Source organism: Lepidochelys kempii, chromosome 16 (assembly GCF_965140285.1).
Source record: "Lepidochelys kempii isolate rLepKem1 chromosome 16, rLepKem1.hap1, whole genome shotgun sequence".
NCBI lineage: Eukaryota > Metazoa > Chordata > Testudines > Cheloniidae > Lepidochelys > Lepidochelys kempii.
The window spans coordinates 20,436,132-20,451,475 of record NC_136395.1 but is presented as its reverse complement, the minus strand read 5'-3'; the positions used below and the strand labels follow the sequence as shown (position 1 = coordinate 20,451,475).

The 15,344-nt window shown below is 44.1% G+C and overlaps 1 protein-coding gene across 8 annotated transcripts in view; it reads left to right on the top strand.

The window, feature by feature from the left end:
• VAV2 (vav guanine nucleotide exchange factor 2) overlaps nucleotides 1-15,344 on the top strand; it is a 326,386-nt gene that overhangs the window by 220,942 nt on the left and 90,100 nt on the right. For 7 of the 8 annotated variants that reach the window (XM_073313966.2, XM_073313965.2, XM_073313964.2 and 4 more), the window contains exon 4: nucleotides 11,818-11,886. In XM_073313966.2, coding sequence (XP_073170067.1) covers nucleotides 11,818-11,886 — 69 coding nt within the window. Of the gene's footprint in view, nucleotides 1-10,519; nucleotides 10,708-11,817; nucleotides 11,887-15,344 lie in introns of all 8 variants that reach the window. The other variant, XM_073313967.2, reaches the window with a different exon arrangement.

Sequence of the window (15,344 nt, the reverse complement as noted above, 5' to 3'; positions counted from 1 at the left end):
GCAGACTCAATCTCTAAGTGGTCTCGGTGCCACTACAGAGGACAGAACACCACACCCAGGAGGTGTGTGGGTTACACATGCGTGCACACACTTGCAGTATACACTCCAGTATCCACATACACACAGGACATGGCCAGGGTACAAACCCATCACAGCACAGGGTGACCGGAGTGATTCGTTGTTTTTTTTTCATATTAGGCGACTCCTCAGATATTAATTTATTGTACCCATGTATGTCATATTTGGTGACAGGATTATTTCTGCATTTGCTTCTGAGTTGTTTAAGCTCCAGGAAAACACTGTATCACATGCACACAAGCTCTCTGACCCGGAAAATACCCTAAGTGTTTCATAAGATCAGGGACGTACTTTGCATTGCATGCCAAGAGTGCTCATTTTCCGCTGTAGTCGTTGTTGTGTTTTGTTTTTTAAAAAAAGAACTTCATTCCAAATTCCATAACAAATTACACAGTATCTCTCCTCCTTTTGGAAGACTATAAATCAAATGCATCGGATCAGTCCTACTTGTGATTTGTTCTTTGTTCTCTGGAAATGACACATTGCTGAACGCTGTGTTTTCTGTCTGTTAAGAAACTTACTCTGGGAGGTTTATTATCTTAATTCTGCAGGGGATTGTTCCAGAAACATTTGAAGTTGCTTGGAGTTTTGCCATTGACTTCAGTGCAATTAGGATCAGGGTCTAGCTGCTCCCAAGGCTTAAGGGATGTTTGGGGAAGATCATGGCCAACGGCTGCTGTGTAGGGGAGATTGAGTAGGAAACAAAGTATATTTTTATAATGTAAAATAAGAGAGATTGTTACCCCTGGAAAGGGCAATGCACGTCTGTGCAGGGGACAGAGCTTTCTTGGAGACTAGTCTGAGACTGGGCAACAAACTCCCCCAGGGACTAAGAACCATCACAAATTTCACCACTTTCTGCTCCAACTGCCGGGCGCACGTCTCTGACTGGCCTTCTTTGAGATAAACACAGAGCAACGTGGACAGCTAATAAAAATCACCCAAACCCTGCCAAAACAAAACACTCCAGTGTGCACACAGTTCTTCCCTGGGGAGAAAGAAAGTAGAAACCACCCATAACAGATGTTATGGAAATCCATCAACCTCAGCAAAAAACTCACACAGATAGAGACAGACATCATCTTCCTCTCCAAATGCAAACAGATGGACATCATAACAAATGGACTGAAGGTAAAAAAAATCCATTGCAATCGACATACTACACTGACTATGGTGAGAGACTGTGCCACACATTCTCAAAGAAACTGAGGAACCACCTGATCAGCATCCTGTACAGCAGACAGGAGAAGATCAAGAATGAGCTCTCAAAACTGGCGACTCTCATACAAAACCAACATTCCACACAAACTTCCACGTGGCTAGACTTCACAAAAACGAGACAAGCCATTTACAACGCACACTTCACTTCGCTACAGAGGAAAAAGGACAGTAAACTATCTGAACTCCTGCATGCCAGAGGTGGCTACAACAATGGTACCCTCAACTCACCTAACAATATTGTTAATCTATCCAACCACACACTTTGTCCGGTGGAAGAGTCTATCCTATCTCGGGGACTCTCTTTCTGCCCCACTACCCCCACGAACATGATACCGTTCTGTGGTGATCTGGAAGCCTACTTTTGTCGTCTCCGACTCAAGGAATATTTTCAACACACCACTGAACAGCGCACTGACCCACAGGAACCCTCCTACCAACATGACAAGAAGAATAATTCTGCGTGGGCTCCTCCTGACGGTTGAAATGACAGACTGGACTTCTACAGAGAGTGCTTCCACAGACGTGCACAGGCTGAAATTGTGAACAAACAACATCACTTGCCCTATAACTTCAGTCGTACAGAATGCAATGCCATCCACAGCCTCCGAAACAACTCTGACGTTATAATCAAAGGGGCTGGCAAAGGAGGTGCTGTAGTCATAACGAACAGGAGGCTGCCAGGCAACTCTCCAACACCACATTCTACAGGCCATTATCTTCCGAGCCCACTGAGGAGTATCAAAAGAAACTACACCATCTGCGCAAGAAACTCCCTGCTACTGCACGGAAACAAATCTACATGGACACACCCTCAGAGCCCCAACCAGGGGTATTCTATCTGCTACCCAAGATCCATAAACCTGGAAACCGTGGATGCCCCATCATCTCAGGTATTGGCACTCTTACAGCAGGATTATCTGGCTATTTGGAATCTCTCCTCAGACCCTACGCTATCATCACTCCTAGCTATCTTTGAGACACCACCGACTTTCTGAGGAAACTACAATGCATTGGTGATCTTCCTGAAAACCCCATCCTGGCCACCATGGATATAGAAGCTCTTTATACCAATATTCCACATGAGGATGGACTACAAGCTGTCAAGAACAGTATCCCTGATGAGGCCATGGCACACCTGGTGGCTGAGCTTTGTAACTTTGTCCTCACCCACAACCATTTCAGATTTGGAGACAACTTATAACCTTCAAGTCAGCGGCACTGCTATGGGTACCCGCATGGCCTGACAGCATGCCAACATTTTTATGACTGACTTAGAACGCTTCCTCAGCTCTCGTCCCCTAGTGCCCCTCCTCTTCTTGCACTACATTGATGACATCTTCATCATATGGACCCACGGGAAGGAGGCCCTTGAAGAATTCCACCTGGATTTCAATAATTTCCACCCCACCATCAACCTCAGCCTGGACCAGTCTACACAAGAGATCCACTTTCTGGACACTACAGTGCAAATAAGCGATAGTCACATAAACACCACCCTATACCAGAAACCTACTGACCGCTATACTTACCTACATGCCTCCAGCTTCCATCCAGGACACATCACATGATCCATTATCTACAGCCAAGCCCTAAGATACAACCAAATTTGCTCCAATCCCTCAGACAGAGACAAACACCTACAAGATCTTTATCAAGCATTCTTAAAACTACAATACCCACCTTGGGAAGTGAGAAAACAGATTTTACAGAGCAAGACAGGTACCCAGAAATCACCTACTTCAGGACAGGCCCAACAAGGAAAATAACAGAACACCACTGGCCATCACGTGCAGCCCCCAGCTAAAACTTCTCCAGCACATTATCAATGATCTACAACCTATCCTGGAAAACAATCCCTCACTCTCCCAGACCTTGAGAGACAGGCCAGTCCTCGCTTACAGACAGCCCCCCAACCTCAAGCAAATACTCACCAGCAACTACACACCACACCCCAGAAACACTAACCGAGGAACCAATCCCTTTAGCAAACCTCATTGCCTACTCTGTCCCCATACTCTACTCTACTCTACTCTAGCAACACCGTCAGAGGACCCAGCCACATCAGCCACACCATCAGGGGCTCATTCACCTGCATGTCTACTAATGTGATATACGCCATCATGTGCCAGCAATGCCTCTCTGTCATGTACATTGGCCAAACCGGACAGTCCCTATGTAAAAGAATAAATGGACACAAATCGGACATCAAGAATGGTAACATATAAAAGCCAGTAGGAGAACACTTCAATCTTCCTGGATATTCTATAATAGATTTGAAAGTAGCTGTATTTGAACAAAAAAACTTCAGAAACAGACTTCAAAGAGAAACAACAGAACTAAAATTCATTTGCAAATTTAACATCATTAATTTGGGCTTGAATAGGGACTGGGAGTGGCATGCTCATTACAAAAGCAGTTTTGCCTCTCCTGGAATTGACACCTCCTCATCTATTATTGGGAGTGGACTACATCCACCCTGATCGAATTCGCCCTGTCAGCACTGGTTCTCCACTTGTGAGGTAACTCCCTTCTCTTCATGTGTCAGTATATTTATGTCTGCATCTGTAATTTTCACTCCATGCGTCTGAAGAAGAGGGGTTTTTACCCGTGAAAGCTTATGCTCAAATAAATCTGTTCGTCTTTAAGGTGCCACCGGACTCCTTGTTGTTTTTGTGGATACAGACTAACACGGTTATCCCCTGATACATAACAGATGTTATTAGTTACATTGCTTAATGCACAGCTGGAAGGCACTCAAATACTATGGTAAGGAGGGTGGTTTTAGAACCTATATAGAATAGAATAGACACTGGAGTGGGAATCAGTGGACCTGATTTCTGTTCCCAGCTCTGCCACAACCTTGCTGTATGGCCTTGAGCATGCCATTTAATCTGTTTCTGCTTTAGTTTCCCCTTGCACAGAAAGTGAATAACCATTCTAACCCCCCCCCCCCGCTTGTTTTGAGATCGATATACTGTCTTCTTCTTTATGTATCTTATTGTGGTACCTATGCATTGGAATCCTGCCGCTTTGGATAGAAACTGACTTAGATCCCTATTCCTGGGCTGCTGTTTAGAGAAGTTTACTTCCCCCTGAAACCATTTGATTGTTATATGCAAGTGCCTGATAGGTCATGAGTTACCAGGCCTTAAAACGCCACCGCTATTGCTGACTTGCTTTTCTCGCTCATTTCATTTCTGAGGTAGTTTTAGGGGTTGACTTCTCTCAAAGCACTGGATTAAGGGGTTAAAGTGGGGTTTGTCAAAGATGCCTGAGAGAGTGAGGTGCAGAAGTCCCATTTCAAGCTGTTGGAGGGTATGCAGGGGGAGAGAGGCTTCTGAAAATCTCACCCTAAGAACCTGACTCTCCTCTCATGTACGTGAGTTTAAATTGGGGCCGATTTCACTGAAGTCTGTGGAGTTACACAGGTGTAAAACTAATGAGAAAGTAGAATGAGGCTCTAATGCCCTGTGCTAACCGAAAACTTCATTCCAAGCTGCCTTCATAAGAGATACAGCAAGAGAATTTTAATTTTAGGCCTAGCGATTGTTGAGATTGTGGCTGCTCAAATCATACTGGAACCTGAGTATGTTTTGGAAGGAGTGTTGTAAAGCAAGACAGTAATCCGAATGATGTGACTGTACAGTATATCTCCTGAGCCCCCAAGGCAAGAAACAAACAAGTTGTCAGTCTTTTTTGGAAAGCTGACATTCCAAGCACTTCTAATTCTGATGACTTGTGGTGAGAGCTCATCCAGGGCTCAATATCGCAAGTTGCCAATCCTGAAGCAGCCTCATTTTCTTTCTCTGAACCCGTATTTTGACTGCCGATAACTGAATGCATTCGCTCTCTGCAGATAAGGGGGAACCTTACTTGGCTTTGCCCATTTTCCTATTAGAATTGGGCCTGGAATTTTCAAAAAGAGTGAGGTGTTCACCTCCCTTTGAGTTTTGGTGGGATTAGGGTTCTAACTCTCCCAGCTCCCTTTGAAGATCTTTCCAGGGTGTGCATACATCTGATGTTGATTCTGAAGTTGTCATACTTGGAGATTTGAAGGGTTCGTGCTCCAGGGGAATTGTCAGCTTTTAGTGCCCTTTAAAGAAAGGAGGTGGGGGCGGGGGGGAAGGTGAGCTAAATAATAAAATACAAACAGGCCCAAATTTATACACCAGCTCTGAACGCCTCGAACTTTGTGGGAGTTCACGTCTGGGTCTGAATTTTATGGTTCGATCCCATGTCTGTATAAAAGCAACATTGATCCCAATATTTTAGATAACCCACTGTAGCTCCATATGGGCTAATGCCAAAAATAAGGGGCTACTTCAGAATATCTAAATACGAACGTTAACCAAAAACTACCCTGCAAACTGGGTATGTTTAGCCAAGAATGGTTAGGTTAAAAGTTCACCTAGTGTGCGTGGTTGTTGTTGTTTTTTTTTTTTTGTAAGTTAGCTTTGACCCATGTATCATCATGGGACAAAAATGAGAGAGGGATGCTCTTTTCACAAAGACACAGAATCTGTCACGCCGGCTAGCTGAAGTGGAAAACTTCATTTCCTCGACACAAGTCATGAGCTCTTCTGGAAGGGAACCTGTTAAAAGGTCCCTGGAAGGTGATCTCATGGAAAGCAGGGAATACAAGAAAGTGCTGTAAGAATTGGATGAACAGCATAGATGCATGCACTTCACCTGGCTTCCCCCTTCAGAGCCTAGGGCACAGGTTGCCCTTCGTGTAGTGTTGCTACGGGTCGGCCTCCTTTTTAGCACGTTCATTAATGTGTATTCGTCGTCTATGTTAAGTGCTTCAAAAAAATCTTGGTTGGAATTTGACCCGTTTTATTTGTCCTTTGCTTGTCTATCTGAGGTGCATTAGTGGCCTGCATTGCTGCAGTATCTGAGTGCCTCATAACATGGCCTGGGACAAGATGCAGAACAGAGTTACAGAGAGATGAAAGAACATGCCCAAGGTTACACAGGACATCTGTGACAAGGCAAGGAATTGAACCTGGGTTGTCCCAAGTCCTAGGCTGTTGTCCTACACCCTGGGCCAGCCTTCCTCTCTGAGTTCCTCATGGGTTGAATTTTGACAAAATCTGCCCCACTGATGTTATGGTGCAGCTGGCTTTGTGTCAGGCTCAATCCTGCTCCCACGGAAGTAGAAGTAGGTATGTGAAAGGGAACTAGACTGTATTGGCTTGGTAAGCAGGGACTGAGATGAACTAATAGGTTGTTTTCACTCTCTAATGTCTGTGACTCTGATTCTCAATCTAGGCCTGATAGCACAGTGGTGGGCTAATAGATAAACTAAAAAAAAAACCCCAAAACCAACCAACATCCTGGATAGATAAACTGTGTGTGCTAGGAAATCATGTCACCACACCACACACTGAATGTGCTGAAGGAAAATGCTGTGGAAAGTGTTAACAAAAAAATTCTTCTTGTAATAATGGTTTCTTCTTAATGTCTCATGCGATGCAGAAATGTACTTTCTTCTCTGCAAAGTGAAGAGAAAATTGGATATAAAATAGGGAGAAGTTTTAGATAATCAATTTATTAATAATAATAATAATAATCAGTATCAAAGTACTGCCTGAAGACCCCAGTCGAGATCAGGGTCCCTTTGTGCTAGACACTGTGCAAACACAGTGGGGGACATTCCTTGCCCCAGTGAGCTTACAGTGCAGATAGACAAGGCAGACAAAGGCAGGGAGGGAGGAAGGACTGTTTGTCCTATTTTCTAGATGGGGAAAATGCGGCACAAAGAAAGTAAAGCCTTGTTCCCGCAATTGATCAGTGCAGGAGAATTGCTGCACCCCTGTGGAGCCCCCCTGAAACCATGGAGTGAGGCTCTGTGCGGCTGCTGCAGTCTACTTGTGTGCTGTGGGGCTGAAACCTTGGACTAGCACACAGTTACACTAGTTACACAGTCTACGACCGAGCTGAAAACAGAACCGGGGTCTTCCAAGTCCCAGCCGTAACCACAAAGACCATCCTTCCTCTCCAGTTATTTTTGTAATCTCCTCCTCACTGTGTTTTCTTCTTGAATTGCACTCTTTGTTTCTGTAGTTATCCTTGAAGCAACTGGGGCTGCAAAGAGAGAGGCTGTGAATCCCAGACCTGTCTTTTACTTTTGTGTTTTTCTCCCCAGTCAAGGTGAAACTCCTGGGACTGCACGTGAAATTGCAATCTGTAAAAACCTCTCCCATATTTTTCTCTTTGCCATTTCTTTATCATAGCCACTGATTGAGCCTATAGTGACTTTATTATTCTTAATTACTGTTTTACCTTCTTGCTTCCTGCCGGGCTGAACAGTAGAGAAGGAAGGAAGCCGTTTAAGAGATTAAAAGCAAGTGACGTTTAAAAGAGGGAAAGCTGTGCACCATGTTTTCAGTGTTCTTTCTAAACCAGCACCGTTTAAAACAAAAATGACTTTTCGTGGTTCCTTTTGTTTGTATTTATTTATTTATTTCCAATCAAGCCGCGCAGGGGGTTGTTCCTACAGCACCAGCAGCGTGCTAGGAGCTTTCTAGAACATGCATGGGAACAAGGTCCGTGTCCAGAAGACCTTGCAATCGAAGTAACAATAGTTACCACGGATGTGGCACATTCCATCTATGGATCTCAAAGCCCTTGATCAATATCGAGGAGCTGGATTCTTTTGCATTCTGCTTTATAGATGCACAACATGTAAAGTCCAAGCTTACCTACTGGGGTATTAACCACAATGTAAAATAAAGATCAGCTTAAACGTTCTCTTCAGGATGGGCTGTTGCGTGGGGTCCTCCCTCAGGACTGCTCAGCCCACGCCATAGGTCATTTTCCCCCCAACCATAGACAGTCTCATCTCCCTTATGTCCCAGTGGTGTAACACACAGCCTTCCATGCTGAGTCAATAGTAACCACTTAACCTTTACTGGTAGGATCCACACTTGCTAGATGGGTAACCTGCTTTGAGTAAACACTGCTAGCCTATTACAATATCATTATTCCCATTTTTCAGATGAGGAAACCAAGTCACAGAAATATTAAATGTCTTGCCCAGGGTGATAGTGACAGATCTGGGAACGGAGTCCAGGTGTCTTGATTCCCAGTCTGGTGCTGCTGTGTCCTGTGCTGGCTCCTGTTGCCAAGCAGTCTGTATTCAAATGAAGGTAGGAGGACAGGACGCAACGAGGCATTGTGGGATTGACTGATCGGTTTCCTTGATTTCTGTTAGTTTTTTATTAAGTTTGAAGAATTTCAGTCGTCACGGATTTCAAGTTACGGTAAACATTGAATGGCATCAAACAAAGCCGCAGGTCTCTCGTGCCTTACCCGAGGCCCTCAACGCATTTAAACGTTAAGCCTCACAGCATCCGAGCAAGGGAGTTAATTATGCTCATGTATAAGTTTTTCCTCAACTAGGGTCAAATTCACCTTTGTGCAGAAGGCCCGCACTAGAATTATTCACTGCTTCAGTCCCACTGAGAGCACACATTGGACTTAGTTGCTACATAGGCCTGGTGCTTGACCACTTCGCAGGGTGCATTTCCACCCTATGTGTATTCATTCTGTGCTCAACCTATGGCAGGGAGGGGCTCTCTTCCCACCCTTGAAATCACTGTAGTCCTGCTGCCCAGCGACCTACTTCCTTAACCTCCTCTGTTTTTGTTGTCTCAAGTAGAATGTGATACCAGTTTCCATGATATCCTAGCCGAGCGCATTAGTAGCTGGCGACTTGCACAGAATTGATTTGTCTGAGGTTCACATGTCTTTTATATTAGTCACTTTTATATATCGACCCCTGGGTTGCAGCAGGAGACGAGAAACACACCCACTCAAATATGTGTTGATAAAATGAAAACCACAGACCCTTGGGATCACCAGCCACAAGTGTTCAAAAAAACATAAATCAGCCCCTGAAAATCCATGAGATTTGTTAAGATAATCCACTACAGGTTCTTTTTCTTTGTCTTCTGGTTTCTGAGCCTTTAGGATGCACTTGCTTCATGTTTTCAGGCTTTTCTCTGCAACCATGAGGGCTAGAAACAACAATCGCAAATTTCACACAACTTGTGATAAAATCATGACAGTTGGCAACACTGGACTGTGCTCCCTAACCTTGCTTCTTTGTGACTAGGCCTGGTAGAAGTTGCTGTCTTGAACTATGTTCTTAAGTTCCCTTGTTTGCATCATGAATGCAAACTCACAGAACATGATCCCATTTACCCAGTTTGAGCCAATTTCTACAGCTCAGTGGGTAGTGGTGCTCCTTTCCCTTTTTGGGTCAGTGCCTTGATGCTGTGTTATTATGAACCATGCTAACTGCAGATCTGAGCCCTGTTAAGAAACACTTACTCGGTCTGATGCGATCGCCAAGGGAGGAGAGAAGTAAGGCAGGTTAGTGCTTGTGAACTGATCCAAGAATAGCAAAATCTGGGGCTCACTGGGCCACGTATTAAATCTTTCATGTGAATCAATCTAGTTTGAAACTGGAAAAGGAGGAAATTAAACTTGGGTGTGGTTAAAAGTTCGCCTGTATCCAATTTTGCTCACCCACAACATAAACCTCAAATGCAGTTTCACAGTTAGCTGGACGGTGCTGTGGGGAATCCACTACCACTTGTACTGTCAGTTCATGGATCCTTTCCATGCGTCTTATTCCCCGCTCCCCCCGCCCTCTCTCTCTCTACCTGCACCCCCTCTGCTATAATTTCTATTAACAGCAGTGCCACAAATAGATGATGAGGGGGAAACCGATCAGCTTTGATATCCTTCTGCCTTTATTTAGTTTCAACCAGCCAGCTAGCAGCTCTGAGCAAAGGTCATTGGGTTCGCAATCCGGGGAATCACAGCTTGGCCATCTGGAGTGAAGTGCAAGCTTGACTATGGAAGATGGGCTAGGCCTTCTACAGGGACTGCTTAGTAACTAGAGGCATCCATCCCTACCAGCACATTAGCCCACTGCGGCCTATGCCAGCAATAATATATTGGGTTTAATTAAAGCAGTATTTTTTCATCTCCTCCATATATTATTTGATTATTGCTTCAGAATGAGCCAAGGAATTTATTTCTTTGCTCTTTTAATCTACCCCTTCCTTTTTAATTTTTTCTTTTGGTGTTCATTTCCCCCACCTCCAGGGCTTTTAACCGCTTAAAGCGATTGGACTGTTATTAGTTTTAAGTAAATAAGACCGTTTTTCACAAGGATTGTGCTTGAAGACATGTTTGTTCATTGCAGATGGAAGCCATTATGGTTGGACCAATTCCGTGCAAGAACTCTAACATGATGGGGCACCCAGATGCTGGATTTGATTCCAGGGGCGTTGGAACAATTTGTACAGTGCCGGGGGGCAGGGGGCCCAAAAGCCATTGAACAAACCTGTAAACCCTGGACAGGATGGAAACCGTTTCAAGCCAGGGTGTGCGGTAACACTTCTAGTTTCACCACCCCTGCTTGATTCTTCAATTCCCTGCACCTTGTGCTACAGTCAGTCACCTGTGCTAAGCGAGGCCACGGTGGGTGTAAAATTGTGTTTGCAGAAGGAAAGGTACGTTTGTGCAGCCCCGAGCACAGAGACGTTTTGGTTCAAGGCTGAGGCTCCTGGGTGCTACTTCAATACAAAATAACAAATAGTTATAATAAAAATGCTCTCAGTGGGAATGGAGAGTTGTGATTTGTTAGCCTTTAACGCCCAGTTGCCGTCAGGTATAAATGCCAGCATGAGATGGAAGGCCATAGACGATTAAGCCTGGTGTCTGGGGTGGTGCTTCCCTTGAAAGTACAGCAAGCACCCTGCCAAATCCCCCGCCCCCAAATAAAACCTAGTTTTGTTGGAGCCTAGGCGTCAACTTGATCAGCTCAGTACACATTAATCTGAGCTGCTTTGTCTGCACTAGGGCTTTAGAGAGCAGTAGTTAGCGTGAGCTAGCTACTGTGTTCTAGCCACATACCTTTAAATCTTAGTCCAAGATAATCAAGACCCAGAGGGCCCACAAAGCCTTTCCCTGTGATCACAGATGTATGTATTGCCGTAGGCACCATGGGGCTCGTATTCAACAGGAAATTTGGATGTATTAGAGCAAAACCCCAGAGTCGAGTAAACAAACACAATGTCAAATATGACTCTGCGCCCTTGCAGGCAAGGACAAGTCATGTCTGACATTGTGTCATGGATGAACCCTATTGGAGCCCTAGGGTTACCTATGGCCAGTGGCCACAATGTGAACTACGTCTTGTCCGTGTCTCCATTGACTGCAGCATCCTGATTAATGCTGCGATAGTTAACAGGTCTCCTTGACGTTGTGCTCTAGCATGACAAAGCTGAAAACTGAGAAGAGGTCTTATCAGAAACTGATGCCTATGGGGCTGGCTGTGTGTAATACAAATACATGTAATACCGATGGATGTTTTTGCTCCAAAGCAACCCCTCGTTTACACAATGTGCTGATCTGAATTCTCACGGGTTGCAGCAAATGATGATTGTATGCACAAGAGGTCAGCATTGCCAATAATGTACTTTCTCTCCTCTCTTCCAGACCCTTCCCTTCAGAGGAGACCACAGAGAACGACGATGACGTCTATCGGAGTTTGGAGGAACTGGCTGAGTAAGTGGCCGTGCAAAAAACAAACAAACAAAAAGTCGCAATTCAGCTTCAGCAAGGAATGATAAAATAGGACAGCTGGGATCTGAGTGCGGGCTTGCCTCTTTGATGTTCTTGCCAAGAAATTTTTGTGCTGCTACAATAGTCTGGCTTTTTTCCCCCATGTAGAGCTCTGGGAGACATCAATTCTAACAGAGCACAATGGGGGGTGATTGGACGCTAAGACTACGAAGATTCCTTCATAACTCTAAATCCCATTTTAAATACACAGGGGCTGTATGTGATTCCCCTGATTGTCCGAGTCGGGAGTAGCTCAGAGAAGGGAGTACCTCCTCTTTAACCATCTCCTCTCAGCAGCAGGTAGTTAGGGGATTACAGATCAGTAGATAATCAACACAAGAAGGTCTTGTGCAAAGAATAATTCTGGAAACTCCACATCACGTGCCCTATTGCGCTGTTTAATCCAAATGATGCACTCAGCACTGTACAGTTCGCAAAAATACACTGTCCCTGACCTGAAGAGCATACAGTCCAGAAAATCAGATACTTGGGAAATGGTCATACTGGGAAAAACAAGAGATGGAGAAAACATAATGGGGAACGGGAGAGAAGGGTCAGTGAGTCTTTCTACTAGAGACCCTGAACAAGATCCTGACTGTATGTATATTGTCTAGATAGACAAGGCAGGGAGAAAGGAAGTATTAATATCCCAATTTACAGATGGGGGAACTGAGGCACAGAGAAACTGAGGGGGTTGCTGGCAGCCAGACGGGAACTCTGTGGAAAAGGCCGGATTTGAACGCTGGTCTCCCAAGTCCCAGGCTAGTGCCTGCAGTGGCTGGTGTGTGGGATTTCTGGCTTTGGCGCTCCCTGATCGGTGATTTTCACTCTCGGTGATGGGAGATAAGGGCTCTTTGTGTTCTCACCAGAGTAAAGCTGGAATCTGGTTGCCGCTCTTGTAGTTCCACAATAGTGTGTTCATCTAAATTGGGATTTTCACAGGAGCCGATGAGTACTGGTGTATGACAGGTGGGTGTCTAACTCCCTTAGGCTACAATGAAAATGTCAGCCAGTCTTTTTAGGGCTTCAAACACATGATTAATTGGATTTATTTCTGATCATATGGTGTGTTGTGGGAATGCCTTTGGTGTATCCGTTTCTGTCTTTATCTCCAGCATCTGTCTCTGCTGTTGTGACAACATTGAAGATTTTTAACAACCTTGAACCAAATCATAGAGAATGAAATCCTGGACCCATTGAAGTTGATGGCAAAATTCCCATGGACTTCAGTGGGGCCCGGATTTCAATAATGTACAATCCATTTCATATGGGGAGAAAATTTTCAAGGGTGGATATATGGCTTTATACAGTTAAATATTATTGTTCAACAACATAAATAATAAAGCGTAATTCAATGAGTTCCTTATGGCTTCAGATATTACAAAAGTAAATCATAAATTGATACATGGAATGGAGTATATCTGAGTTCCTAACTTGTGGTTTGGTCCTAGCAGTGATAATTGAACACATTTTAACATATATAGGGCTCCTTTCAAAAATAATACTTTCCCCTCCAAATGGTCTTAAAATCATTTTAATATTGGGTTTTTAAATTCCTGATTCTGACCCATATGCATGTTTTAAATTGGGGAATATGTTTGCGTGTGAATCCCTGGTGTTTGCTAAACTGATTAGGGCTATTGGAGCTGGCTGTGATCCAAGCAGTGTGGGCAGGCAATATTTTCCTTAAAATAAATGTTTTCAGTCTGTGCTCCTTACAAGGAGCAGATTATACTTTAAAAAGAAGGATTCACACCTGTAATTACTTTGCTGCTGATCTCTGCAGCTTCTAGGATATGACTGTTCCTTTCTATCTGTATATGTTCTTCTATAACCCCCAATACCATATTACCTGAGTAATGGATGGATTATTAATGGGTTTTATCCTCACAACACCCCTGTGAGATTGGAAAATTTTGCCCTTGATCTCTCTGTGCCTCAGTTCCCAATGGGCAAAATGGAACTAATATACTTCCAAAGTTCCTAATTGACTTAATAGCTTAACTCATTAGGAAACTAACACCCATTGTCTTTCAGTGAAAATAAGGCTCCTCTCTTTGCTGTCCCAGCTTCGCTGCATCTTTTAACCCCACATTTCTCTCCTCTTGAGATTCAGGCTACAAAGTTTGTGGGGGTTCAGATCTATTAGAGAAGGACCCATATGCAAAAAAAAAAAAAAGAGAAGAAAAAAAGGGGTGGGGTGGGGTTTAAGATCCCAAAGTCTGATGGCATTTTCCACTCCCCGTGTTAGGAGTTTACGTTCTTCAGCTTTGTGTATGTCAGATAGGAGTGCCCAGAGACATACCCAATATTGTAAAATGTACCACGATGCCTAAGGAATTCATTAGAATTAGAGCTCAGTAAATTCCTGGTGACAGAAAACTGGGAGATTACCCAGGTAGGGTACATCTGCACTGTAGTGGAAGGTGTTCTGTCCAGTGCCATAGATGGATGGCACTAGTTGATTGAGCTGGCAATCACACCTCCAGCTGCTGTGTAGACGTACCCTTAAGAATGTCCTCAATATTTGTGTTCTAGCTCCATGAGGGGTGGTCTGAGCAGCATGATCCATTAGTAGTGGTCTCTCGTTCTCTGTCTTCCACAAGGAGACTCTAATTTGAGATGCACCATACCATATACTGTGCAATAATGTTGCATGCTGGCAAGCCCAGGATAGCATGAGAAACAAAGAGGTCATTCCTGAGCCGGGAATGATTCAATGTCCCCAACGTCTTTAGCATCCAGCAGCCATAGGGGAGGTACGTTAAATGTTTCTCAGGTGGTAGAAAATGATTTTCACAGCAAGTTGTAAAAGGATCCAATTCTAGGAAGTACAACCACTGTTAGACAGCAAAACCTCAAGTAACAATCTTCCCTACTTTATAAAACTTTCATTGCTTTTTGCTGCTCTGTATTTTCCCCCCATTAGCTACACAGGCACGATTCAACTGCAAGTTATTGGACTTGGTTTTTTCCCCCCTCTTAACTATTTCTAAAATGGGTTGTAGCCCTGTTCTGAAAATAACTGCCAAAACTCCCATCAATAATGGAGCTGAATTATCCTTGTTAACTTCAGCACAGGGGTGCTGGAACAATTTTTATAGTGGGGGTGCTGAGAGCTGTTGACCCGAACTGTAAACCCTGGATATGATGGAAACCACTTCAAGCCAGGGGGTGCAGCAGGACCCCTAGTTCTAGCATCTATGCTTCAATATGGTAGGGTACAGCCTGTGATGGATAGCCACTGAAGAGGAATGCAACACAGAGCATTTATATACCTAGTAAATAAACGGAGTTGGCCTAAACTGCTCCCATTGGAATAAATTGAGAGTTTTATTATTAACTTAAGTGGGAGCAGACTTTGGCCAATGCTGATGCTTTTGAAAATCTCACCCTTAATG